At 36.8% G+C, this 27,835-nt stretch overlaps 1 protein-coding gene across 1 annotated transcript in view; it reads left to right on the plus strand.

Annotated features, from left to right (window-relative positions):
- Nucleotides 1-27,835, plus strand: part of NBEAL1 (neurobeachin like 1) — a 119,056-nt gene that overhangs the window by 22,445 nt on the left and 68,776 nt on the right. The window contains exons 3-18 of the mRNA XM_075180152.1: nt 6,547-6,638; nt 7,484-7,645; nt 9,402-9,483; nt 9,867-9,994; nt 11,802-11,884; nt 11,966-12,051; nt 12,621-12,927; nt 15,888-15,994; nt 16,917-17,003; nt 19,334-19,417; nt 20,670-20,768; nt 22,550-23,130; nt 25,578-25,710; nt 26,263-26,391; nt 26,624-26,924; nt 27,071-27,156. Coding sequence (XP_075036253.1) covers nt 6,547-6,638; nt 7,484-7,645; nt 9,402-9,483; nt 9,867-9,994; nt 11,802-11,884; nt 11,966-12,051; nt 12,621-12,927; nt 15,888-15,994; nt 16,917-17,003; nt 19,334-19,417; nt 20,670-20,768; nt 22,550-23,130; nt 25,578-25,710; nt 26,263-26,391; nt 26,624-26,924; nt 27,071-27,156 — 2,547 coding nt within the window. The remainder of the gene's footprint in view (nt 1-6,546; nt 6,639-7,483; nt 7,646-9,401; nt 9,484-9,866; nt 9,995-11,801; nt 11,885-11,965; nt 12,052-12,620; nt 12,928-15,887; nt 15,995-16,916; nt 17,004-19,333; nt 19,418-20,669; nt 20,769-22,549; nt 23,131-25,577; nt 25,711-26,262; nt 26,392-26,623; nt 26,925-27,070; nt 27,157-27,835) is intronic.

The raw sequence follows: 27,835 nt of genomic DNA on the forward strand, positions 1-27,835 counted from the left end.
ACAAAAGTTATGGGGCACTTATAGTTATTAAAAATACTCTAGTAATATGGATAAGATACATTGTCTGCATTGTCAGAGCAGAGTGATGGACTGTTGAATAGTGTCTGTGAATGGGTGGTTAGTTTACCACTGTAAGGTTGAAAAAAGACATAGAGCTATCAACCTTTTGTAAATAATTATTGGTTATAAGGTTCCACAAAATTTTTCAGCGGCATACAGCAGGGAAATTGAACATAGTACTTAAAATGTAGAGATGCCACAAGCAAAATTAGAAGTGAAAATAAATAAACATCAAGACAATAAAACCTGAAAATAAAGAATAATATGTTACACACAATATGCAAAGTACAGAGCAAACGTGAAATGTAGTACAGAACATGAGATAGATATATTGCAGGGATAGAGGAAGTAGAAGCAAACCAATAAACATGAGGAGACGGCGCCTTGCTTGAAAGGGCAAATTCTGATTGTGTTTTTCCCAGAAGAGGACAAAGCAAAATCCCCACTGACCGCTACTACTTAAGCCATATGGGGGTAGAAAATTCTTCCACTGTTTTACTACACCTATATTAAAGAACCCCTTCTTATACTCACAATGAAACCTTCTTTATTCCATTCAAGCTGGTGCCCCTTGTTCTCTGTATGAGCCTTTTTATGAAAACTGCATCAGACAAAACTTTAATTTCCTTAATTGGGTTGCATTTAGTGGTGTGCATAGGCTATTGCTACACAATCATTTTACTGCAATTCTCTTCCTTCTATAATTATTTTCTCTAGTTCATCATTTAATTGACCAGTTTTGTTGGTTTTATTTTTCTTACTGGTTAAGGTACTTGAAAAACATTTTGGGGTTAGACTTGCTACATTTTGGCATTTGTTTTTCAGCTACTATCATCTCTAGCCTTTGTACATATTTCGTACATTCCATGTAGTTCCAGTATTACATTTCTAGTTTTAACAACTTTTAAATTCTCTCTTTTTCCATTATCCTAGCCAATGCTTTCTTGTGTAACCACATCTTGTTGCCATACAGTATACATGTGCAGTTTGACAAAAATATTTGTAAAAATGTGGTCTTTGTAATAGAAGTAACCTTTTTATTTAATATAGCACAATACATATTACACTTTTAAAGAGAATATTTAATAATTTACCTTCGTCCCTGGCCTAGTGGAGCTTACATTCAATATTCCTTACCCCATGAGAACACACAGGTTAATTTAGTCAGAAGCCAGTGAACCTACCAGTAGGTATTGGGACTATGTGAAGAAACTGCAGCATGTCCAGCAGAACTAACCCCACACCCACAGGTGTTTCTGTTGCCACTTGCAAAAATTAGTTCTCTTTAAAATGTATACAGATTGATTTCCGTTGCCACTATAACTTGTTTCATTGTCCCAGTTTGTCTATGCATAGTTTATTATCACCCATGAGAGGACCACTTTTTTGCTGCCCTATAAGTTTGTAATACTTGAACTTCTGTACAATTGTTTATCCTTGGTGGCTTTTAATGAACCTCTATGAATACTTTACTGGAGTAATTTTCTCGCGTAACACCCACACACCTCCATATGGACTCCACATTGCCATAATCTCCATAATCTCCATAGAGATAGCGTCGGGGTTGACTGATAATTGATTTGCACATATACACAAACCCCTCACCTTTATGTGTGTTTTCTATCATTAATAGCCATGTCATTTCCTTCCATGACTTTCACCCAGACAAATCACACTTATATCATGGTTCCCTTTAAAAAATTGTTAATTCTAGTTTACCTACTTTTTGGAAAATGCCTAATTTTATACACATGTTCCTCTTTTTTGATACCACCCAACCCTCTCTACGTTACCTCAATGAACCCTGTTACACTCCCAATTACAGTACAGTCTGTCTGAACTGTAGAGCCTGTAGGTGGGAGAAATTGTGTCCATTTCTCCAACAGCTGAAACCCTCCATCCTACACCAACTACGCAGCCACCTATAAACATCCATAAGCGTCTGCTTTTTTTTTTCACATGTAGCTTGTGGCAAAGGTAGTATTTTCTGAAATACTACATCTCAGAGGTCTTAGCCTTATGCCCTGAAATTGTTTTTTGTGAACTGTCAGTCTATCTTTAACATTGTCATGTGTTATCTACCATGACTGTTGGGATTTTAAAGCATTTCCTATTGTCAGAATTGCAGCTGCATATCTTCCACATTACATCAGACAAATCTGTGATCGCATTAGCTTGCTGGATAGCCTTAAATAAATAAGTTATGCCTTTTGAAAAGCTTTCGGTCATGCATAAGACGACTGTAACGTAATCTAATTTTTTTTTTTCCTTTTGTTACTGTATACTTATTAAATCACTGCACTTCGTATTTGCTGAGATCTTCTCGTGTTACCATCCATCATTTCTGTCTGCAGTCATTACATAGTTATCCTAGGAGTGCCTACACACTATGGCATATTCAAGCTTAGCTCTGTTGACATTAAATAGTCCACCTGGTCTAATTAGTGGTGATACATACTGTATGACTACATAAATAATGCACGGCTATTTTTGTCTCTAATGAATATGAGCTTACATTTGTTCATATGTGCTAGTCTGGTCGTTGTGAGTGGAGGTTTACATTTTGTGCTGTGCGTAGTCTAATGATTGCATGGGAAAATGTGTTAGCCATTACATAATGTAATATTTTACCTTATTTTGAACTGCCGATGAGCTACAGTAATGTTTATCAAATGCACTTTTGGCTTGTCTTGTTTATTTGTTTCCGTTTTAATGTTTGGATGGGTGCATAGAGGAGATGAATAGGAGAAAGTGTGTTAAAATACTCTAAATGTTTTGTTTTACTGTTGGCATGCTCTGTTCTGGGCTCTCTGTTGCTTTGCAAGTCTGTTTTTTTGTTAGGTGATCTCATATTAGAAGCAAGCAGAGTCTCAGAATGTGTGGAGAGGATTGCGTACTTGAGATTAGCTTTGCACTTGCAGCATGGAAGGAATGTTTTGCCCTGCCCTCATTGCACTCCCTGTTTTGGCTTTGCTCCCAGCTCACTTTTCCTCTGGAGAATTGAAAATGATTTGTAATATTACCATTCAGATAATTATGACCTTGGGAAACCAGTTTAGACAGGCAAATTTAAATGTGTCTCCCAAATTAGATATTTATTGATGGGCGACACAAATGTTATTCTGTTCTTCTCCATTTTGTAGTAGATGAGGTTTTGTTTTTTTGTTTTGTTTTTTAAGTAACCCAAAATCTAAATAAAGATGTTCCACACAATTTATATTTGATCTGTGTTTCCCATCATTTGCCTTCAGCTCACAATTGCAGCCAGAATTGATTTGTTTGCTACTTCCTGTGGCTCTAAACCTGTTAGTTGCGCCCATTGGAATAAGCACAGGTTTCAGCCTGCGCTGAATACACCTATTCCATCATAGTAGCTGTGTTGAGTGTTGTAGTGTTGTTTGCTTTCTGTATTGTACTGTCTTGTTTTCTGTCAGTGCGAAGCTACGGACGTTATGTGGAACCCTTTAAATAAAGGTTGATAATAATAACTTATAATAATAATACAATTTTCATTAAACCTTTATGAACATAAAAGGGTACATTTATAACAGGGTGGATGTATGGATTTTATTTCATGTGGCCTGTTTGTCAATACCATCTGCCCACTCCAGTTTCATTGGTGCCTCAGATCGCTTATTTATGTTAACATTTGAATGCTCAGATGAGCTTTGTTGACTCGGCCCCTCCCGATTCAACCGTCCCAATACATCGGCATGCAGGAATTGGCTGTGTTGAAATACTCTGTGCTGCTGCCAATGTTCTTTTGCTCTAATTAGATACAGGTTGTTCTAGCCCCATCTATTTTATCCTTTACATGTATGCAGGGCCGGATTAAGGGAATGGAGGCCCCTGGGCTAAGGGGACCTCCATTCCCCCGTGAGGGCCCCCCCCCCGTGATACTGCTGCTGAGCACTTAAAAGGGCCCCCTGGATGCCCGAGGCCCCTGGGCTGTAGCCCAGTTAGCCCTATGGTTAATCCGGCCCTGCATGTATGTATGTATGTATGTATGTATGTAACTGGTTTTGAAGCGAGATTCTAGCCAAATGCACCTAAAAACTGCCAATGCGGTAACCTAGTGCATTCACATGCTCCAAAAACTGTCTCAGTGGGCACTGGGGAATAATAAAACAGCCCTCTCATCCCCAATGTCAGTCTGTAGTGTCTAAAAATAGTCCTATAAAGTAATTGAGATGGAAAATTATGCTTGGTCCTAACTGCCATAATCAAGTACTGCATTCACAAAAAGGAAAAACAAAAGGATTAGTATGACTATTTATTTAAATAAACTTCAAGGTATGCACTGCTAAGCCCTGGCCCAGTTTTGGTTGAATCTGAAAAGTGCAGCTTGTGAGGGTGAATAAAATGTAAATAATTAGTTATAAATATGTGGCACATAGAGGCCACTAGCTTGTGCCCCAATTTACTTACAATCTAACCTTGTACACTTTTTTCATTTTATTTTTTTACTCTCAACATTGCACAGGAGTATTTTTATGTATATTAACTAATGTAAACAAGCTATTGCTATGACATTCTCACTTTGTGTTTCACATAAGGATGGTTTCACACCATTATTACAAAAACACACTTTCTGCAGGAAGACTAAACTGTTACAATTTGTAAACTGTAAAAATGAATGTTCCATTATAATAGGATGTATATTTTATTTTGTACTTTGGCATGATATAGCAGGTATATTGAGCTATGAACTTGTAAAATATAATTCAAAATAAAGCCTGATATGTTTATAAAAGAGATTATCGTTCTACCTTGAATGTTAAAACGTTACTGTTAACTCAGAAAATCGGAAATGTTTCTTTATCCCACTATATTCCTAAACCATAATTTACCCTGTTTGTCACAATTTATGCCACCGTATTCTTTTTTTTTTTTAACTTAAAAGTTTTTGAGTTTTAATAGGAAAACATGTAACAGACTAAGCAGTAATTACCAAATACAGTGCATAGTGTAAAATTGAATGCTCTCTCAATACTGCCAATAAACAAACAATCAAAAAAGAAAAAAAAAACACTCAACATTGGAATATATTTAAGACGTAGACATTCGGGGGGAGGAGGGAGGAGACAAACAAGGGGGGTAAGTGTCGGAAACAAACCAGTCAATAAACAAAAGTACCAGTAAAATGATTTTATGAACAACAAGCTAACGTCCTACAAGAACTCTCAACATAATATAATAGAACGTAGGTGTTAGACCCAGAACTATATTCTGTACAGTACTTGTACCATATGAACCATTTAATCAATGATGAAGAGGCCGCTGTATCATAATTAAAACCAATAGTTTCCATCTCGTAACTGTGTTGTATTTTGTTAATAATTTTAGTAAGGGGTGGGATCATAGGGGATTTCCAATTCTGAGCTATTAAAGCTCTAGCTGCGATGAGTATGTGCCCAGTAACATAATGGTTATGGCTCTGAAGTTGAGGAGGGTAGAGGTGTAACAGTGCAATAGCCGAGGATGGAGATAAGTTAACCTTGGTAACCTGAGTAATTAACTGAAAGATTTCAGTCCACAATGGCTGAAGTTTAGGACAGTTCCAAAAGATATGTATATGTGTTCCAATCTCCCCACAATTCCTCCAACAATATTTGGTCTCCGAGGGCCAGATTTTACGGAGTTTTTCTGGAGTAAGCTGCCTTATTCATTTTACTTATTTGGATAAGACCCTTAAAGCAGAGCCTTTCCATTGCCATAGTATTGTCTTTGTTCTCTGTATATCTCTGATTGTTCAGGGATTTTTTTGGGAGCCCTAATCTGCAAAATTTAAGTCTGGAGAATACTTTAAATGATCTAAAATAAATTGCCAATGGACCACATATCTGTATGAATAAATGCTTCTTACAAAGAGGTTTAAAACTTGTATTTTTCTTTGGATGTGGTTTTTATATAATTTAACAGATATCACCTTCTGCCTCAATTCCCAGCACCACAGGTTAAGCAGCTGCTACCGATATCCATTGCATTGGAGCTGGAAAGTTGGTAGAGAGCTCTGCACCTGAAAGTGCCGTTATCCAGCACACTGCTAGATATGAAAGCTTCAGATTAGACCTGCATGGCACTCCTCCATTCAGAGCCAGCTCTCATTTCTAGCAGGTTGTTGGGCTCTGGCTCTTTTTCAGCCCATTGTTTTTCCTCCACCCAATAATCAGGACACAGATTTATTGTGCAAATGGTGGGTGGAAAAAAGTACTAGGTCATTTGGAATTAAATTCCAAATGGGTCTGTGTATTTTTCTTATGTGCTGCCTCTCTTAGCTTAAATATGTACCCAGAACTTATTGCACAACTCTATTTATACTAACGGCTAAAATAATAAAAATAGATTTTTATTAATATTTGCTTTGTGATGGCAGGTTTCAGAGATCCTTTGGATAACATTGTACCATACTCATTGATCATGAGAATTATTTAGCTGTCATTTTCACAACTCTCTGATAATTAAATGTTTGTTTCTGTTACACAGAAAAACCCAGACTACCTGCGGCTCTGGTTGGATAGTTTTGTTTCCAGCTATGAACAGTTCCTTGATGTCGACTTTGATGAGATGCCAACCAGGTACTAAAACACTGCAAAAAAATTATTGTATGCCTTCAATCTAGAAATACTGGCTTGTTGAGTTAGAAAATGCTTTATTGATCGGACGGAAAAAATACGATATTTTTTTTTTTTTTATTAATTGCGTAAACTCCTTAAATTCTCCAGGACCAGGGTATTTGTTATAATCTTGATCACATTTCATATGTTCCATCAAATATGGCAATGAATGCTACCTCCTGCCTCTTATGTCAGTTGTCATCAGCAAGGATAGGTGTACAACATCTTTTATATGTAAATTTAATAAATGTTTGCAAAATTGTATGGCTCTTGAGTTTCCACTTTGTAGGGTGCTCAGATTTAGAAGCCGTTAAAGAGGCCCTATCATTTTTTAAATGAAAGCTGTTGTATTATGTATGACCTGAACAGAAGTAAATCCCACACTGCACCCTCCACCCAGTAGAGAGCATTTAGTGCTGAATGCTCGCTATGGAGAGGACTCGCGGACGGCTGCGTCCTATGTTGTAGCTCCCCTGACTCATGAGTGCAGAGGAGCTGTAGGAGGAAGTGAGCATAAGTCTGTCTCATCTTGTTTACATATAGCATGTAAAAACACTTCATGCTTTCTCCTTGGCTGATTAATCTGTGGGGGACTTACTTTTTAGGTGTACATGCATAGTGCTTAGCGTTTATCTCACAAATGGATTATCCTCCTTAAACAAAAATCCTGGCCAAATAGCTGTTCACTCTGGCTGGGACATGGGAGCTCTGATCTAGGAATTTGTATTGCTGGCTATTGGCTCTTTTAAGTGTGGTAAAACACATCATTTGCTGCATTATAGTAAACATTTATTTTTATTTTGAAGGGTTGATGATGAACCCCCAGTATTATCACTGCTTCCCGACCACATACTACGAGTGCTACGGCTCCAGCTGCTGCAATGTGTGGAGAAGACAGCTGATGGGCTGGAGGAGGAGCAGCAGGCACTGTCTCTTCTACTTGTCAAATTCTTCATAATCATCTGCAGGTGCATTACTGCTTGATTCTTCCCAAGCTATGTGTTACACTTCTACTTCAATATAATATGTCCTTACTGTTTATTGCTGCAATATAATTATTAAGTTATCCGCCTAGGTAATGGGTTATTAAGATATCCGCCTAGGTAATAAATTATTGGGTGTCCGATGTGCCTTCTTTATGCAGCTACAATAGTCTTTCATTATGTATGGTTTATCTTGAATATAAGAGATAAATGGGACACCTGACACAGGGGTAATTCCTACAGATAGTATCCTGTTCTTCTGGTATCTACAATAAATGTCGTTTTAAGTCGTTTTAAGTGTAAACTGTTGTCTTGTGATTCCCAAATGGAATACTCTTATATGAGGATGGCACACTCAATGTTAGATGAGCACATTGCACATAGCCTCACTGTTTTCTTACCATCAGATTGTTCAAAATGGAAATTGCTCATCATAGCACCTTACAATTGCACTGAAATATGAAAACCAAAACTTATTTTGAGTGGGGGACATTAGTGTTATTGTTTCTCCTACTCGCGCAATTATCCCCCAACCAACATCATCATCATCATCAACATCCATTTAACTCTAGATGAATTTGCAGGAGAATGAAGTAGAAAGATCAAACATAATTATTAAAGAGGATCTGTCATATATTAGCTAAAATATATTTTACTTGGTGCCTTGTGCAACATGTATGTCCTCATTACATGCTCCCCCTCCATCCCGATGCTCCATTCACCTGGGAGAGAGCATGAAATACCTCTGCTTGCTCAAACCGAATGGCGAATGTTGGCTACTTATCCACCCAGAAGTGAGCATGAGTGTCTTTCTGCTAAGGTTCTCTGTGAGGCTGGGAGTGGAAACGAGTGTTTTCTCAGCAAGCTGATATTTGCACAGGGATATTTCATGATCTCTCTTTGTTGGAGAGGGAACATCTGGAAATTTGGGGACATTTTTCTTTTTTTTTTTTGAGAACGTACATAAGCACAAGGCAGCTTGTAAAATGTCATTCAGCTGAAACATAGGTTCTCATTAGGAGCAGTAATGCTAATGGACATACATTCTTAATAATTCTACTCGGCATTCATTCATGGGTGAGCAGCTAAGGTTTGTGTATCTCAAATGATGAAATAGATTAAACAGTAATTATAGGAGAAATGTTTGCTCTAAGGCCTCCCATAAACTGAACCCAAGTATAGCAACACCATCATGTCTCTAAACACAGGTTATGAGGTTAGTCATTCTAGCAGTACTGTGATATGAATACCTATGTGAGGTAGAGCCTGGGCTTGCTTTAACAATCTTGCCTGTAAACTTGTGAGGGTAGACAAATGGATACCCGTTCTCTGACTCGTACAAAACGAACTGCTGCACTCAAATAGTAGTAAACCAACTAATGATCAAAATTGTTTGGATGCACCAGTACTTACAGCTAATTGTGTGGGATGCAGCTTTAACGTACTAAAAACAGCCATCCATCTATGAATGAATAAATAAAAAATCCCACAACCCATATTGTTATAAATGGCCTATTTAGGACTATAGTTGAGAAATCAATGGGAGAATGTCACATTTGATAAAATTGGGCTTCCTGCTCTCTGGGAAAGAAAATGGTGTACTACAGAAAATTTCACTAGAGTTATGATTTGGACAAACTGAAAGACAATTGCTCTGTAGTCTTATTAGATTATTTTCAATTACTGCTCATGTTCTGTGCATATTTATAAATTCATCTAACAAAATGTAATCTTCTGTCAGAAATCTGTCCAACGTAGAGGAAATCGGATGCTGCTCGTACATCAACTATGTGATCACAATGACGACACTCTATGTTCAGCAGGTAATCTTTCTTTTCTGTTTGAACTCATTTTAATATATTGTTATTTATAGTGGTGCTAGAGTTATAACATGTTCATTATTGTTGCAATAGCTAAACATTAGCTTCATTATTTATCATCTATTGCTTATTTTGTATTACAGCGTAATAGACAAATATATTTCTACCAAGTTTATATTGTTATATTAAACTCGGATTTCATTACTTGTACTTTGCTTTGAGGATAACATGCTAAAGTCTCATTGATAAAGAAAATTGATATATTGATTTTTTTTAACTTAATATTACATAGTGAGACTTTAGGTATGATCTTTGATGTTTTAATTTTTTTTTTTTTTGTATTTCAATAGATGATTAGTAATGATTTTAAATAATTGGCTTTGCAGTTAAAAAGTAAAACTAAGGAGAAAGAAGTCACGGACCAAGCCCCTATTGAGGAGTTTGTAAGACATGCTTTGGTGTTCTGTGAAAGCCTCTATGACCCATATCGAAACTGGCGGCATGTTGTATCCGGGTATGTTTTATGTTCATGAAGAATGTACAAAGCACTTTAGACTTGCCTAGTCTACCTAATATGATACATGAATTGTATAATATGCGTATTTGTTGTTGTTCAGTGTAAAGAAGGATATGTACTTATTTGTGATAATTTTCTCATGAATAGGAGACTACATTTCACAAACTAATAGAGCTAAGCTCATCCAGTGTTAGTGGTTCCTATAAAATATAATTGTGCCTGGTGAAGAGCCAATAGAGGGATGAAACATAAGCATTCTTACATTATTAAATATAATTATATATCCTTACAAATTACAGAGAGGTCTTGACTTTTTCTGTATTGCTATTTCTCTTCACACTATAGTTGTCATTCCATGTGACACAACTTCCTCTCTGTTAATATGTACGGCCATACTTTCATTTGTGACTGTCAGCACATTCTTCTTTACTGATCACTGACCTTGGCACTCGGTCTTACAGAATATATCTAGTGCCTGCCCGATTCGTACTCTGTATCAGTGGAGTGATAATGAGTTATACTGAGGTGATTAGTCGGTAGCAAACTTCTCATCTACTTGCTACCTGAATTAATGATTTCCTTTCTTGGTGATAAATATCATAATGAATAAATAACATGATTTATTTGTATAGTTTTGAATACATTTAAATAAATTATGTTGGTTTGTAGAAGGTGTAAGAAGGGTACCTCTAAAGTTTGTGCATTGCTACTTATTTTTACTTAAGGGAAACAGACTGTTCTGTTTACATTTTTCTTTTAATACTTCCTTATTCAAATGAATCGGTTTTGTTTAGCAAGTGTCACACAAAGCGTATTGCATAGTTTGCTTTTAAAATACTGTATGCAACATTTAGGCTTCGTCCACACTCACTGTTTTAAGGGCAAATAAGTATGAATGGGAATAATTAGGAGAATTACAAATTATTATATTATAATTTTTTATGCTCCTTTATGTTCTAATGATTTTTGCACTCCAAAGAAAATGTAACTGTTGACTTACCCTTGAGCTGATCAGGAAAAGAGCTGAAGCCACAAATGTTTAATAGAATAAAACCGAATGTTATTTCTCCTGCATCTTTTACACAAGCGATGCACTGAAACTAGTAGCTATTTAGAGCTTTTTCTAGGAGGTGGTTGATTCTTTTCTTTATGCAGCATTAAAAATGTTGTGAACTAATGAAGGATGTTTTCCCTGGCTGGTGGTTAAATATTGCTTGTGTGATACCAGCTTTAGTTACCTGCTCAAGCAGCATAACAGCTAGATCCACTCTGGGTTTGCACTCTGACTTTAATAAAGTGCAGAAGTATATGGTTCAGACTATAAATGATAAAGAAGAAACTAAACAGGACCATTGATCTATAAAAAGTGCCCTGGGAAAGTGCACACAGCAATTACGTGGCTCATAGATTGCCTGTTTTGCAATTTGGCATTCATAGGTGTTAGTATGTGGCATAGGTTGTATGCCACAGTGCTTATATATTATACTGTGGAGGGATCTGTTCATAGTTTCCAGGTTGCCCATGGTGCATTTGGCTGGAATCACTTGGTCTCAGAGTTTTCAAATTGCCATTTGACTGTTATCCAATGAGAATTTATTTAATCTGGTCATTCTCTGTATCAAGCATTTTGTTCAGAAAATAAATACCAGAATGAAAATGGGGAAAATTGGTGGTATTAAATTCAGTTGGTACAGTTGTCAGCAACTGTTAATATTTGCTGAATGCACTTACGTATTTGGCTACCAGTAATAAATTATGAATGGGTTCCTAACCATGTACATATAAACCACGTGTTGTTTTTCAGAAGAACTGTTTGTTTAGTGGAGAAGAGCAGGCAGAAATACAAAGCAGCCGTCCTGACGGTGGAATTCATACCTTTCTTTTACCGTGAGTATCTCTGTTAAATGACCAGCAATGGCATAGTTGCAATGTATGGTTCTTAATAGTGTACTCTTTTATGTTTCATAGAGTGTTTCCAAGAAAGTGAGCATCTCAAAGAAAGTTTAAAATGTTGTTTATTACACCTCTTTGGAGCCGTTTTATCAGGTGGGCAGGTAAGTGAATGCAATTGCTCAGTGAATAAAGAATATAACCTATAAAATTGTCTTTGCACCATATTCACAATTCTACATCAGTCTATACAAACTTGAAAGTACAAATTTTCTTTATTTGAAGCATAAACATACAGTAAAAATTGATACAATATAAATGTTATTCTCTTTCAGTCCATTTGAGATGTATAATGTGTTAATGACGAATTTCAATGCATGACCAGTGCTAGTTATTGCTGCTTCTCAAACACATATATACAGTTAGGAACAGCTCTGTAACGCAGGTTGTAGTCCTTCCTCCCACAAAATGTAAATTTTAACATGTCATCTTTGTGTGATTTATATCCCAAGAAGAGCAATACACAAATGTTTACTTTCACTTTTTTGCAGTTGAAAATAGCCCAAGGGAAGGCCATGTTTGCTTCCAAAAATTGTAGATGACATCAAGAGAGTTAAATATACTCAACACATATTACGTAGAGGTTTTGCCAGAAGAAACTTATACTTGCTTGTATATTAATCCATGTTAATGAGAAATTTATTTAGTATGTGTTTTTTTTTTTTTATTACAGAGAAATGCTCTTCAAGTCATTTCTCCAGCCACCATGGAAGTTCTAATGCGAGTATTAGCAGATTGTGACACATGGGACGAGCGTGACCCAGATGAAGTGAGTCGTAAAGCAGAACTGACCCTCAAGTGTCTGACAGAGGTTGTGCACGTTCTGTTGGTCAGCAGTTCAGACCAACGACAAGTGGAAATTAGCACCGTTTTAGAGAACTACTTCAAGCTGCTCAACTCTGACCATTCTGCTTTACCGAGCTTGAGAAGGTCCAGGCAGTGGGAGAGCAGGTTCATCACTCTACAGATACAGATGCTAAGTAAGTTTTCAAGTTCACAAGTTCCAGCTTTATCGTAAAGATCTCTTATGGTTCTAAACCATTAATAGTTTGCATCATTAACCTGCTTTGCACTGAGGGAGTGCACAGATTTTTACGGGCCTGATTCCCTTAGTGAATTCCATGCCAGGTTGACTGTACCGAGGCTGTTTTCACATGAAGACAGTGGGTCTCCACTTTATGGCCCTAGTACTGGTTGCCATTTCTGCAGTGGGGCCCCAGTACTGGTTGCCATTTCTGCAGTGGGGCCCCAGTACTGGTTGCCATTTCTGCAGTGGGGCCCCATACTGTTACTTTAGTGGTAATAAGCCCAGGCTACATTTGGCGAGGGATGGAACAGTGTCTTGTTTATTTATGGGCAATTGTATTTTAGAATGAATGACTTTTGCAGTTTGGGGTCCCCCAAGATGCCAGTGCTGGTACTAGAGGCAAAACGGTAATACTGATTTAAAAATGTTGTTATGGTATTTCCAAGCAAAATGCAATATGTTAAAATTGTGATGCACCGGGTGTCAATTAAACGCTTGCTAAAACTGTAGCTTCTGATCTGAATGTGCTTTCAGTATGTCTGTTTAATTGTCATTTTTAAATACTCACCATATCGTGTTTACTATTTGTTGTCTAGGGGAGATGGGGTGCTGCTGCCATGTTGCTGCACTTTCTATTTGATGAAAATATTAGTAGTTATTGTGGTTATTATAGGAAAGAACACATTTCCTGAATGAACCCACAAGTTAAAAGGAACTGAAGATTCAACTGTTTGGCTAATAATGAAAGAAAACTTGTTGCCATACAGTACACACTAGTGGACATGACAATCAGCAGTGGAAATAGTCTGCCGATGCACATACATGATCACTGAATTTCTGGTCTACAAGACCCATGGTGTTTTGTCTAGCATTTTGTATTTTTTTCTGTAATTTTACCCATTGTTTATCACTGAGAATTGTTTGTGTCCTTTTCCATTCACCAGACCACTGCAGGTGTTCTAAGTTTCTGTCTGCCATGATAGAAGAGTCCCTATATGTCAGAAATGGCTCCCCTGTAGACCTCTTGGTCCTTACAGAGCTTTAAAAGATTGATCAGATTTTTATCCCCACTGTATTAAATGTACCCTAACAAAATATGTCAGCTTGGTATTCCAATAGTCACTGAGAGGCCAAATTTGTTAACACAATGGACTATGGTTATATCACTCCGCCCAGTACTACATGAAAGAGTTGTACAGAATTCCATAGTCTTAGTGTCATATGTTTGTGTGTTAGACATTTATGTTGACTGAGATGCTCTTTCTGTCAGTGCCCAATAAGCAGGGCCGGATTAAGGGAGTGGAGGCCCCTGGGCTGGGAGGGCCTTCATTCCCCCGTGAGGCCCCCCTTGTGAGCCGCCCTCCCGTGAGGCCCCCCCAAGCGTTTACCTTCTTCTCCTGTCACTGTAGTCCTCCTTCCGCGGCGTGCTGTAAGCTCCTTACTGAGGAGATCTCATGAGAGTGAGACTCATAGTCTCACTCTCACGAGATCTCCTCAGCAAGCAGATTACTGAGCGTTGGGGAAGGAGGACTACAGTGACAGGCTGAGCAGCATTGATCGGGCTGGGGGCGCCCCCACCCCGATCAATAATGCTGCTGAGCACTTTCAAGGGCCCCCTGGATGCCCGAGGCCCCTGGGCTGTAGCCCAGTTAGACCTCGGGTTAATCTGGCCCTGCCCATAAGACGCAGTGAGAAAGAAAATGGTGAAACCAAGTCCTGCTCCATATCAATTTAACATACATTGTTTCCTGGCAGATACGAGTAAGTTAACTGGGAAGCTCTGCAATAATCTAAAATTCTTGGTAAGTCTAGCCCTTCTGAAAGACATAGCTGTAACTTTATAGACAATTCTGGCTTTGCAGCCTCAGAATTGTTTTAGTAGGTACCAGTAAAGGGAGAGATTGAAATAGATTGTGGGAGTGTGATAATTTTGACTGTTTATTCTTGGCAGAGGAATTTTTGATGGTTTCAACAATTTCAGTTGGCTATGAATGGAATTAAACATCTGGGGATAGTTGGCATCATACAAACTATCCATTTGCAGTTAAATTTCCAGCTCATCAGTGTGTACTGTTGTGGGGACGTAACTTCTGCCATTGCTTCCAACTTAGTCTGGATTCAAACAAAACCATGCAATCTGCTGAAATTTGAGATCCATTAAAAATAGGTTGGGCTCTGAAATCAAAGTTTTCTTGAGGTATATTATTTATCAAGGTAAATAATATATATCATCTGCAAACAAGGCCACTCAATAGTACTCTGTAGGGCCAACCAAGATACATTTGGGCCGTGAGTAGCTCTGTGCATAGGCCAAAGAGGAGGGGGGACTACAAGCTTTCCTATTTAGAGCCGTTCAGGGCAGTAAATCTTTTGACAGAAGACCCACGTTACTGGCTCTGAATCTGAAGTTGGTGGATTTCATTCATAAAAGAACCCCTCAAACCAATCTATCTTAATTCCGACCTCCAGCCTACTATTACCAATATCATTCTTATAGGTTTCAGAAAGTTGCAGCTTCGCTTATCGCATTCCACATCATATTCATTCATCTCTAACAAACGCCTACCATTTGTTGTATCTTAAACAAAATTATAATTTTCTTCTCAACACCCACTAACCCCATGTGAAACACTGCCACAGGTTCACAACTGCCTGGTATAATGGCCATTGGTGAAGCCATCCTAGTATGGCCACAAGATTGGTATAGTAACTGGGAAAGTGTCACAGAAGTTTGTCTGGTATGAATGGAAGAAGATTGGAAGCCTACTGTAAACATGTACATTAAATAATACAACTCTAAATTATAACTGTTGGGACATGCACAGATTTCTAAAATGAATAAATAAAAACCTCAGTCTTGTATAATATTTATTCTAGAATATTGACTAATTAGTATTTATTTTTTGTGTACAGATTATATGACTGCTATGTTGAACTGCAAAGACAGTCCGGTACTGCAAGCAATTTTCTTAAACAGCAACTGCTTTGAGCACCTCATCAGACTGCTTCAGAATTGCAGGGTAAGGCTCTAGCCAGTGGCAGGATACTTGTATGTATAAAAGTGCGAATGATGGACTATAAGTGTAGTTCTTTGCAACTCAAAGTGTCCTCATCAGGACAGTAAAAGGGATGTTCTTGTCATGAAAATCTCAACTTTTTGTATTTGTTGCTTAAGTAGTCTGCTCGTTACTAAAACTATTAATGACTTAGTTGGCTGACCGCATTATGTAAACCAAACTCCTGCAATGTATGGACCCCTTTCAGTTAATATGCTTGTACAATTAACATAATTTTAGTTGTTTGGAGGTAATATAGTATTTTTTTTAGTTGTTTTATTGTGTTCAATTCTTTTTTAGAGCTTAACGTTAGGAAGATTTACTTTCCATTAACACACCAGCAGCAATAGTAGTTTTTTACACTCCTTTCTTTGACTACATAATCAATTTTATGACTTGAGAACATTCAAAATACTTCTGATTAATGTCTCTCAAGTCCTGCATTGAGCAGCTGATATTTCACATATTTTACCTGCAAATATTGTGAACAGACATTGATTAAATTAATTTCTGCTCTGAAATATTCATTATACTATTTATACCTTAATATGGATTATCGCTATTGGATAGAAATGCTATAAATCTTAGCACTAAATGAGAAATTTGTTGTATGTGCTAAACTGATGAAGCCAAATGTACGATTGGTCAGTAAGGGTTTAGACCACCATGTTTGTGTATTTGCCCCAAATTATTAAAAACATTTTTAAATTTGTAGAATTTGTGCTGTGCACAGTAGGTAAATCTTTTATCACAATATGAAATTTTAATTTAGTGCAGTGCACAACTGTTAATATGCATGTTCTCGTTGAGACGTGACCCTCTCTCTTCTTGGCTGCTGCTAACGTATAATCCACGTTTCTGCAATGTTCTTGTCTCCATCCCGCAGCTCTTGTTAAACGCTAACACTACAGGGGCAGACAAGAGTGAAAAAGACCTTGCCAACAAATTACTGACAGAAATGAATGAAGATCAGGTACACATAGATGGCAACACTGTACAATTGGACTGAAGACTCCTCAAAATAACATTGCCACAACTTTACTTCAACCTGGCTTATTACTTTTTTTAGATACACTTTAGTGAATTTTGTTGTCGATTTAAATTTAATAAGAGAAGCTGAAATGTGTGTGTACAGAAAATGTGTGTGAGACATGCAGCATAGACATGATGGGGCAGATTCCATTATCGGTGACCAGTTACCTGCTGCGCACATTGCCGGCCAATACGGTATGGATTGTCTGCTCGTGTTCTCCTCTCATCTCTATAGGAAGTGAGGCAAAATAAGGTAAAAACATTGAGGCAATGTGTCTCCGTGGACTATTCTGGAGACACCTTGAGCCTTATTGAATCTGCCACAATGTGTACATTGTGTCTAGAGCCACCCACTTTAATATTTATTCAGTGAGGAAAGTGAATTACAAAGAATAAGGCTCAATGATCTTTATTTCAGGCCATCTACTTACCATTGCTAAGATATGTGACAGTTAAAAGCTAGGGGTATTCTGGGAATTCTCCTCAGTGGTGAGGTATATGCCAGATCTAGAAGCTTCTTTAGCGGAGAAGCTTTTATAAAGCTTTTTAAATGTAATTTCTTAAAGCTACCAATGTAAAACCTTAATGTTTGATGTAACAGAGCCATCAAAAAGTCAGACAACATGTTAAGATGTCTCACATTATACATTAATGATGGCTAAAATTGCAGAAATAAAAGCTGTTTGTACAGATTGGTAGATGTTGCCTAAGTCAAACAATGCACCACATACTCATTCATAAGGTGATGTGATGTGAGGTTTTGAAGTGTTGGAATTTGTGTCCTATAATCTTTCACTAGGAAAGTAGATGTGAAAGCTGAACTATGACATGAATAACTAACCGCAGCATAGTCCTGTTTACGTTTTTATTTCTTTAACATATTATTGACAGAAACACACATTTAAGCTGAGTAGAAGTAAGGTGCTGGCTTTGTTATTCTGTGATACAGTAGTGGTAGCTATATTATATTTCTATAATTTATAAAATTAATTTTTAGCATTTCAATGGACTGGTGCTCTGGGCTGCTGTGTATGGGTGTAACTCTGTGTGCGTGTTTACTTATTCATAGAACACTTTCATGTAAAACTAAATCACTATATATTGTTACATATATACTCCTTATAGAAGTCGAATACATTAAGAATACAGTACACAATCTTAATTTCTTCATTTTAGATGAATTTATGTAGTGAACAATTAGACACCATACTGAGGTTTTCATTTGACTATACTAGGTCGTGTTTTCCAAACTAGACTTAAATGTTTTAAGTGAGTAGCATCAGCCAGTTCTGGGTACCTGCACCAAATATGCAGATTTTTTTTATATATATCATTAAGGGAACATATCTCTACTTCTTACTCTTGACTCTTTTATCATCTTCTCTCTGGCTGTCTCGGTCTCTTGGTTTTTTGTTTCCTTTATTTTGCTCTTTCTCTCATTCTTTTTTTCTCTTTATATCTTCATTTGATATAAGTTCTTTTGAGTAAACATTACTAGTATTTCTTGCATGGTAACCTTGTTGGTACTCTAAGCTGCTATATAATACTTTCTTGGTACGTCAAATTTTGAAGCCAGTTTCAAAATAATGCTTCAAAAGCCGTCGGATCATAATTTCTTTTAGCCAACCAATGTAGACTATTTCAACTACATTATGTGTATCCCGTTGGAATACACGTGTGCATGGAATATAATCCAGAGGAGTAGTATTGGTAGCATTAAAGTACACCAGCCGCATACAAAATGGAGACAGTCAGTATTTGAAAGCAGTCCATCAAAATACTAGTGAGACTGAGGAGCCTTGTGTATCCACGATCTTACTATTTCCTAGTGAGTTGGTAGTTTGCACTCTTGTTACCGTTCATTCAGTCTAAAAAAAAAAAGTAGCTGTCCTAATTGTGTACATAGTGGGTGCATTCTGTAGGTCAGAGCTAGATGATATTTCTCAGGTTATGTTAATTGAAGATGGAATATATCCCTTGTGCCACTCTGTCAAGGAATGAGAGAGCATTGTTTCCATTTCTTCACAGAACTGTCCGAGTGTGTGCTTTGTTCTTCTTTCCTGTCTTTGCTTTACAGGCTTTTTAGCATTGCTGGTGGTGGGATTGTGTTAATATTGGTAAAGTGTAAGTTCTATATTGCATAAAAAAAAATGTAAATGATTACAATTATTTGTTTGTTTGATTCCAGCCAGAGGATCCAAATGTCTTAAGAGAAATTCCATTGTTTCAGTTATTGTTATCCCTTTTTTTTTTTTTTTTTAATCATTTTAGGTATTTCAAGAACAGTTAGACTCCTTGTGTGTCTCTACAATTAAAGCGCTCACAGCTGTAAAACATAAATCTCCTGGAGCAAAGGTAAATTCAATGTTTTGATTTCCCAACTTTTTAAGCAATTCTAAGCTCTGTGTTGTTGAACTACTAATGCAGAATTTCAGTGTTATTTTGCAATTTGCCACTGTGTATTTATAGACCAGAATGTAACATATTCAGTTGGTCCTGGAGGGACATTTGAGGTTAGTATGGATAAAAACATTTGCTCACTTGCTTAACATGGACTAACACACATCTTCTGGTACATATCTTTACATAAGGTAATTTAGGAGACAAAGACTTAGATAGCACTGTAACTCATAATAATGTTACACTGAATTAAGAACTCAGCTTTACAAAAATGAATAGGTTTATCACTAAATAAAGTCGCACTGGACAGAAAAGAGGAAAAACAAGGGTTTGAAGCTCATTGACGTGAAGATTAGAGAAGTGGGCTGTTCACGGCGCATTGACAGCCTTGTTCCTGGGACATCACTAACAGTCCGCCCCAGTAACCAACTGCAGGAAACTGCTATCAATGAAATTCTTTAGAGGTGGGCTGATGGCGCGCTATGTTAATTGATTGATAATTCTAGTCTACTGTAAGTTTGGCCAAAGTTAAGGATTGACTATTTTGGATTATGACCGGTGGAGAAAAAAAAACTTGTCATGTTTTGGTTTGCAAAATCCTTATTATATCCTTAGAAAAACGTGGAGTACAACTTCCCCAGAATTTACATTATTTTTTTTTAATTGAGTGCTTGGGTGAAAATGCATTTTCCAAGCACTTTTCACGCACTGCATTTTAAAAGTACAATAATTTGCACTGGTAGCATGAATTAACACACAACGAATAGAGCGTAGAGTCCGAAAATGTTAAACAAAGCATTACAATCTTAGAATGGCACCATTGACTCTTATTTGTTCTATTTATAACATGTTTTTATTGTGTTTTTCATACATTTAGTTACATGGGAAAAGTGCAAAAAAAGTGGATAAGTGTGAACAAGCCCCAAACTAACTATTGTGTTTATTTTTTTCTTTGTCAGACTTTATATGATCGATGTTAAGTTTAAATTGTAACTGATGATAGATTCTGTATTTTATATTCACCAAATATACAACTCATATTGGCTAGTGCATGTCACATTTGCAACTTGAGAGTACTTTTGTGCTTAAAATTTTAATAAATGCAACTGAATTGCCCTCTTTCTAATTTCAATCCATTTCCCATCCAGCAAGCAAGTTTCTTTGCAAAGTGCAATTAAAATGTTCATGTTTCCTTCTTTATTTTTAGGAAGTATTTAAGGAAAGAATTGGCTATACTCACTTACTTGAAGTGTTGAAATCTCTAGGCCAACCATCACGGATGCTACTTGAAGAGCTTCTTAACATGGTAAATTAAGATTCACTATTTTCTGTAGATGTCTCTTTATTAATTAATAAAAAGTGAACAGGAAATGTTGCATTCAGCAGTAATAAGATCATTAGGCTGAATATGTGGCAACCTATTGTACATTTCTATCTTTGAAAATGAATATGTTTCATCTATTTTTATATAAAGATGCCCATGTGAGCTAGTCTTTAATTACTAAATATGTCTACTGCTATTCAATGCAGGGAAACCAGATATCTTAATGAGCAAGTGCAATAAAAATAAACCTTAACAGCATAACTGAACAATAATATTCAGGAATGTTATTAAGTTGTTTAGGTAAGTATATGAATTAGTTGTAAGATTAGTCTGCTTTAGGGTCAAAAGTATAACAAATTATGCATTTTAGCAATTTTTTAAAGCAGGGCTAATTTGTAGTGGCATTATGGGTCATTATTTTCTTCTATTTTTATTTCTGCTGCATAGAATTGTAAATATGGTGTAGCATCTTTGGTGCATTGGCAAAACAATGTATTTGAAAAAAGTACAGCATTGCACAGGTTTTACTAGGTGTAGAGGGCCACATGTGACATCAGATAGCAAGAGATCTTTTCTTCCTTCACTTGCTGTTTTGAGAAGCGTCAACCTCCATCATGAGAGCACCATCAATACCTACACTGCAGCTTTGTTTTCATTCACATTGATTTCCAGTATGACATATTTATTCTGTGGATATGTACATGATTTATACATGATATGTATCCTTGTGCTAAATATTGTAAAAACAAAATAATAAAAAGATAAGACCCCATCACCAATATTTAATTGTAATAACAATCAAAATCAAATTAAAGAGACAAATTCGTTATTGGAACCCGAGAAAAGCTTTAGAAAGGCTTTGGTTTTTGTAAGAACAGCTCTCATTTGACAATTGCTGAAGGAGTTATTACACAATGTTCAACCAATTTTGGAACAGCAACATCAGATGTAAGCCACAGCTTGCAACTCTCCAGGTACCAGCAGTAATTACAGTTAATGGGTGTAGTGAAGAGAAGATTCTGTTACAATGTTGTGAAACAAAGTTACAGTTCACAATGTTTTAAAATAGTGAAACAGTAGTATGTCCTTTTATATATTCCCATAGACATTGCAGCAGTTCAGAGTTTATTTGAAAGAAAACTCTAATCATAAGTAATTCCAGATTTATGTTAACAAGTTGTCAATGCTTAATGATCAGCAATCCATAGCTGGAATAGTATAGTTGTCCTCACTAGTTTAGTGTCTTGGAAACCAATGGAGAGTACAGTTGTCCTCGGTGTACTGTGAGTACAATAATATCGTTTGTAAATAGAGTTGACCATTCCAATATATTTCTGTAGGTTATAGTTAATTAAGCAAAGTTTCTGACAATGTATGACAATACAGTGTCTACAATAAACATATCTACAATTTAGAAAAAAGAAAAAAATCCAATGTGTTTCCGTGCATTCTGTCCGTTTAGTTTTGGGCCAAAGTGTAAATCTGTTTTTTTGCGGTGGTGGTGGTTTTCTTCAGTGGATTATATGGTAAAATCCCTTACCTCTGCCAGCTGTTCACTAATTTTGCATTGTGTGTATATATATATATATATATATATATATATATATATTATTTTTTTTTTTTTTTTTTTTTTTTTTAAAACAAACATTTTTCTAAGCAAACGTTTACTTATATTTATATTGATACACATTAATAATTGATTTTCTTGATTTATTGATCTTCTTTCTCTAATAATATCTACATATATTGTCTCTATATTTTAGGCTGTGGAAGGTGATCATACATCTGTTGGGATTTATGGTATAAGTAATGTCCAACCACTGCTGCTGCTTATCCAATGGCTGCCAGAAATAGTGTCCCATGATCTACAGATCTTTATCTCTGACTGGCTGAAGAGGATCTGCTGCATAAACAAGCAAAGTCGCACAATGTGTGTCAATGCCAGCATGGTGATCCCAGTCATAGACACTCTAAATTATCACTACTCCCTACATCAAACTTGTGCAGAAAATTTGATTAGCCTCTTGGGTTCACTGGGCAGTCAATCAATGGGCTCGGAGGAACTATTTCATCTTATTGGTATGCTGCGGACAGATGGACCCAAAAAGAGCCACCCATACGTTGTTCCTGTCACGCGAGCTATGCTTGCTATTGCCCGTAAGCAGGGATTGGAGAGTGCCTTACAGTACTTTAACTTGTCACACAGCTCATCAGGAATTGCTGTACCCACTATTCAGAAATGGCCTGGCTCTGCATTCACATTTTGTGCCTGGTTTTGTCTTGATCAAGATCAATCCACCATTGGTTTTTGTAGCAGTGGCACAAAAAGAAAACAGCTATATAGGTAACATCTTTATGCATTTTCAGCAACAGCCATTCTTAGCATTTGCATTCATCTACATTTCATGTTATGAAGTTTAGACTTTAGGAGACAATCTACTGTATGCTTATAACAAGAAGCAGAGATACTATGTTTACTACTATATTTACTGTTGTCAATATAGCTTATTTACAATGTATGCGTATTAGCATTTAAATTGGAAATCTGTAAAGTATTTCTTATTTATATGTTGTATTTTTGCACTGACATCCTGTGGCGATGCAGATTGGGTATCTTTTCTTCAGTACGAGGAGGCAGGACAACATGAAGAACTTGATTTTGACTCATTCTCATAGGGTATAGTCCCCTAACTATTAGGGACTAACCTCTGTTTCATTGTCCTGCTTAAGGAGGATAAGTCTCTGGTGTCTCCTATGAGTATCTACTAAATTTTGGTTAGCTAGGGAAATATGTTGTTTATTTTAGATATAAGTTTAGTAAGGCATAGGGGTGTAGATTATTCTGCAGATATGACCTCATTTTCCAAATAAGGACCCTTTAATTCAGTGATGGGCAACCTGAGAGCCTCAAAACGACCTTGGCACGGATCCCAAAATGCTCCGCTCACTCAAAATTCCTCCACATGTCATAAATGTCACCCAATGACTTTAGACATCGACAAATTCTCAGATTCCACATGTGCTCTAATACTCCCCATTTGCCAGTTAAACTGGCCCACCTGCTTCATCTAATTCCACAGCACTGTACAGAGAATTCACTCATTTAGACTGAGTTGGGATCCACAGGTGAAGGTTCGCTGAGCCGCTTATAGCCAACCACTTCTGTCTATATTCTCACACACACACACAGACTAGGGTCAATTTTGATAGCAGTCAATTAACCTACTTGTATATTTTTGGAGTGTGGAAGGAAATGCGAGCACCCAGAGGAAACCCACGCAAATATTGGGAGAACATACAAACTTCACAGAGATAAGGCCATAGTTGGGAATCAAACTCATGACCCCAGTGCTGTGAGGCAGACGTGCTAACCACCAAGCCACCTTCCTGCTTCTCGCTTGCTTTATGACATAAAGCAGTGAATAAGTCAAGAGGTGGACACTGAGTTGGGATCCACAGGTAAAGGTTCGCTGAGCCGCTTAGAGCCAACCACTCCTGTAATTACTGACAATTCATATAGCTTTTTGTATATATTTGGTTTTAGCACATGTACACCTGTTCTATTAAGGAGGTGCTGAAGGTATAACTGATCCGTTTAACTGCACTTTACTATTCAGAAGTCCCATTTTGCTTGGCATTGTATTCTATCTGTTTCTGATGTACTACTTTGCACTAAGTGGCAAGACTTTCAACTACCAGCAATTACACTCCAGAGATCATATCAATAGCTATCGTACCATATCAGGCTATTTGCTTAATAAATAAAAAATAAAAAAAGCTGGTTTATGATAATATTTAAGAGATTTTCAACTTTTGGACAAACCCTTCTTAATCTAACCTTCTCTGTGGTATAGTAAATTTGAAAACTCTTTCATAAAAACAAAAGCCGTAAATTTCTGCATGGCAAATTATTGTGTTGTCTCCATCGAGGGCTCTACAATGGAGCATTTTGCAAACACTTGGGGGAGATTCAATTGTAAAAATATCTGCGCGAGTTGTCTCCAGAACAGCCACGAGACACCGCATGCAGACTTTTTTTTCACATATCCCTCATTTTTGCTTGCGGCCCATATAGGTGCGAGCAAAAATTTGCGGATATTTGTACCTTATAAACGGTAAAAACGTGCAGTCGCGATGTTCCGTAGAACATTGCGCCCAATTGAATTCCCCCTTTAAAGTTCTATTGTGTGCAATGGATGTACTTAATCTGCCAGTTTGGAGAGCTGCAGCATGAACCAGCTCCAGTAATAAGGTAAAAATAGGAGGACTATTTATTTAAGAATGGGTTGTCCTCTTTTTAATAAAAGGGCCAGACGCATTAACTTTTGCTGAGCACTTTTATCTGGCAAACTCCCCCCACAGTTGCCACACACTCAGCCCTGCCTCCTTGTTAAACAATCTTTCTAGTTGAGACTTGAGTCATTGAATGAATAAAATGTTCATTGCAAATTTTAAAGTCATCCAGGGTGTTGGGTATTGAGCTTTGGAGAGCAACAATTAACCATGGAGGCAGGATTCAATTTCTATAATATGTGTTCTATTTATAGCAGTTGAGGATTGGAATAATGGAAACTTGTTCTATGTGCCCATTTCCTCTCTCTTTCTTTTGTGTGCATAAATTTGAAGGATATATATTATTACTAAATACTCAGATTTACAATCAGGGAAAAATAGCTTTTCAAGTTAAACAAACAAGAAGTTTTCATCAATTTATCATGGTATACCATATAACCGTATTATGTCTCTTACTATAACTGGTCTTTTAGATCACATTTTGTTCTTTGGTTTCAGCTTTTTTACAAATAGCGGCACAGGGTTTGAAGCCTTTATCTCATCCTCTGGGTTTCTGGTTGTAGCAGTGTGCACGAAGAAGGAGTACACAACTGTTAAGCTGCCCGATCACTGCTTCTGTGATTCATTGTGGGTAAGGAAATGTACTATATCAGAGAAACAGCAGATTTATTTATACATTAATACACCTGGCAGAGTTTGCATGCTTTTAATATTGATATTGATTTACTTCCCATTGTGTCCACTCGACCAAATAGTAAAACAACATAGTGGCTGAGCTCTTCTGCTATAGTCATGGATATAATCAGGAATATACTGCGTTACACTTTGTTTAATAACTGTATTAGACAAACCATTTTAAAGTATATGCATAGTAAATACTTGATTTACTTCTAACCCATACTACATATATTAAAAAAAGACAAAGCACTTTGATAAACTCAAAATATTGTGAAAACCGCATTTATTCTAGAAGTGTCAGTTGTTCACCAAAGCTGCCAATCATCATGCATTTTAAACATTGACTATTTAATAAGTATTAACTTCAATATCTTTCTAGTGCCTATACTATTTTAATGCTGACCCACGTTTGTGTACTGAGACTATTTTTTTATTTTTTTTGTGTAACGATCTCTTTGCATGCATTCATGTATTTATTTTTTTCAATTGTGGTTTTCTTCAACAGCACAGTATAACAATTGTTCACGTACCTGCAAAGAGGTCCTTAGGATTCTTTGGACAAAGCAATGTATACATTTATGTTAATGGTCACCTGAAAATCACTTCCCCTCTAAAGTTTCCTGCTCTGAGTGAAGTAAGTGAATGCTCTAAGGGAAATGATAACATAATTCTAATGTTATTGTGAAAGCTGTTGCAGCCCTTTCTTTTTTAGTATAAAATACACGAAAGTCTGCTGTGTGTACCCAGTGCTACGGAGCCTTGCATATCAATCCTTTAGTGTGACTAAATTGGGACATGGCAAACAAGGGATCACCTTTTTTTAACCCTCCAATTTTTTTTTCTAATTTCAACTTCATCTTTTTCAGCCCTTTACATCTTGCTGTATTGGATCGGCTGGCCAAAAGACCAACACTCCGCCCCCATCACAGATCCCGGACCCACCTGTCTCCCCACCAAGTAACATAAGTAGGTCATCATTAGGTGGGATTCTATCCTCGCCATCGAGGAGCGTGTCACAAGGCAAGACCAATTCCATCAAATTAATTTCGGCTGGGACCCAAGACAGTGAATGGGGGTCTCCGACATCTCTTGAAGGGCAACTTGGATCTGTTCTCATATTCCATGAAGCATTACAAGCTGGACAGGTGAAGGCTCTGTACTTGGCTGGTAAGTGCCAGAGCTTCTCATGTTTACACATATTAAGTGTAAATCAATCGCATGCATTCATAAAATAGACCGTAAATGTGTGATGTTTGTTTCAGTTGACCACATGTGTGTATATATCAAGTATAAATATCTGTGTATTTTCTCAGGTCCTAATAGCTTAAATCCTTGGAAATCACAGGACTCGGAATTAACAGACTTACCCAGCAAACTTCTGCTTTATTACACACCAAAGGTTAGTAATAAGATTTTTAATTTTCCTACTATATATAGTTTCTTGTATAGAAATATTGTGTACTCAGGATAAATTAATTTATTTATGATATTCATAAATGCTTGCTTAATTAACATAATAACAAACTACAACACCTCTCATAAATTTCCTTTTGTTTATTGCTTTCATACCCTAAATACCTTCAAACACCCCTTCTGCATTTTTCTCCTACTTTATTCCTTCATCACCTAGCAAACATTAAATGTAATTTGTGACTGTGAAATATGTGGAAGCATAGGGTAAATTCTGTTTCTTCCTAATGGTCATATCCTGTTCCTATCCCTGTACCTTTCAGCACCTTGTATGATTTATATGCATGTTTTACCACATCAGGATGGCAGCGACAGTGGGAAGCAAAATATGTTTCCGCTTTTATAGGAGGAACTGGGCAGAGCGGGGATACTTGTTACTGCTACTGATTCTGATTATAAATATATAATGTTTTGCTTAGTGGGAGATGTTCTTAAAATGAAATTTTCCAAGGGGTGAAGACTGTGCATTTAGGGAGGTGTTTGAAGTGTATAGGTCTGTGTAGGACCTGCATACAATGTGGTGCCTTTGAAGATGGGATGCAGGCTTAAATGTTTTGATCAAAATATGAACCAATACCTCATGTTTTCATTTTGCTAGATACACACAT

Source organism: Mixophyes fleayi, chromosome 7 (assembly GCF_038048845.1).
Source record: "Mixophyes fleayi isolate aMixFle1 chromosome 7, aMixFle1.hap1, whole genome shotgun sequence".
In the NCBI taxonomy this organism is placed as follows: Eukaryota; Metazoa; Chordata; class Amphibia; order Anura; family Limnodynastidae; genus Mixophyes; species Mixophyes fleayi.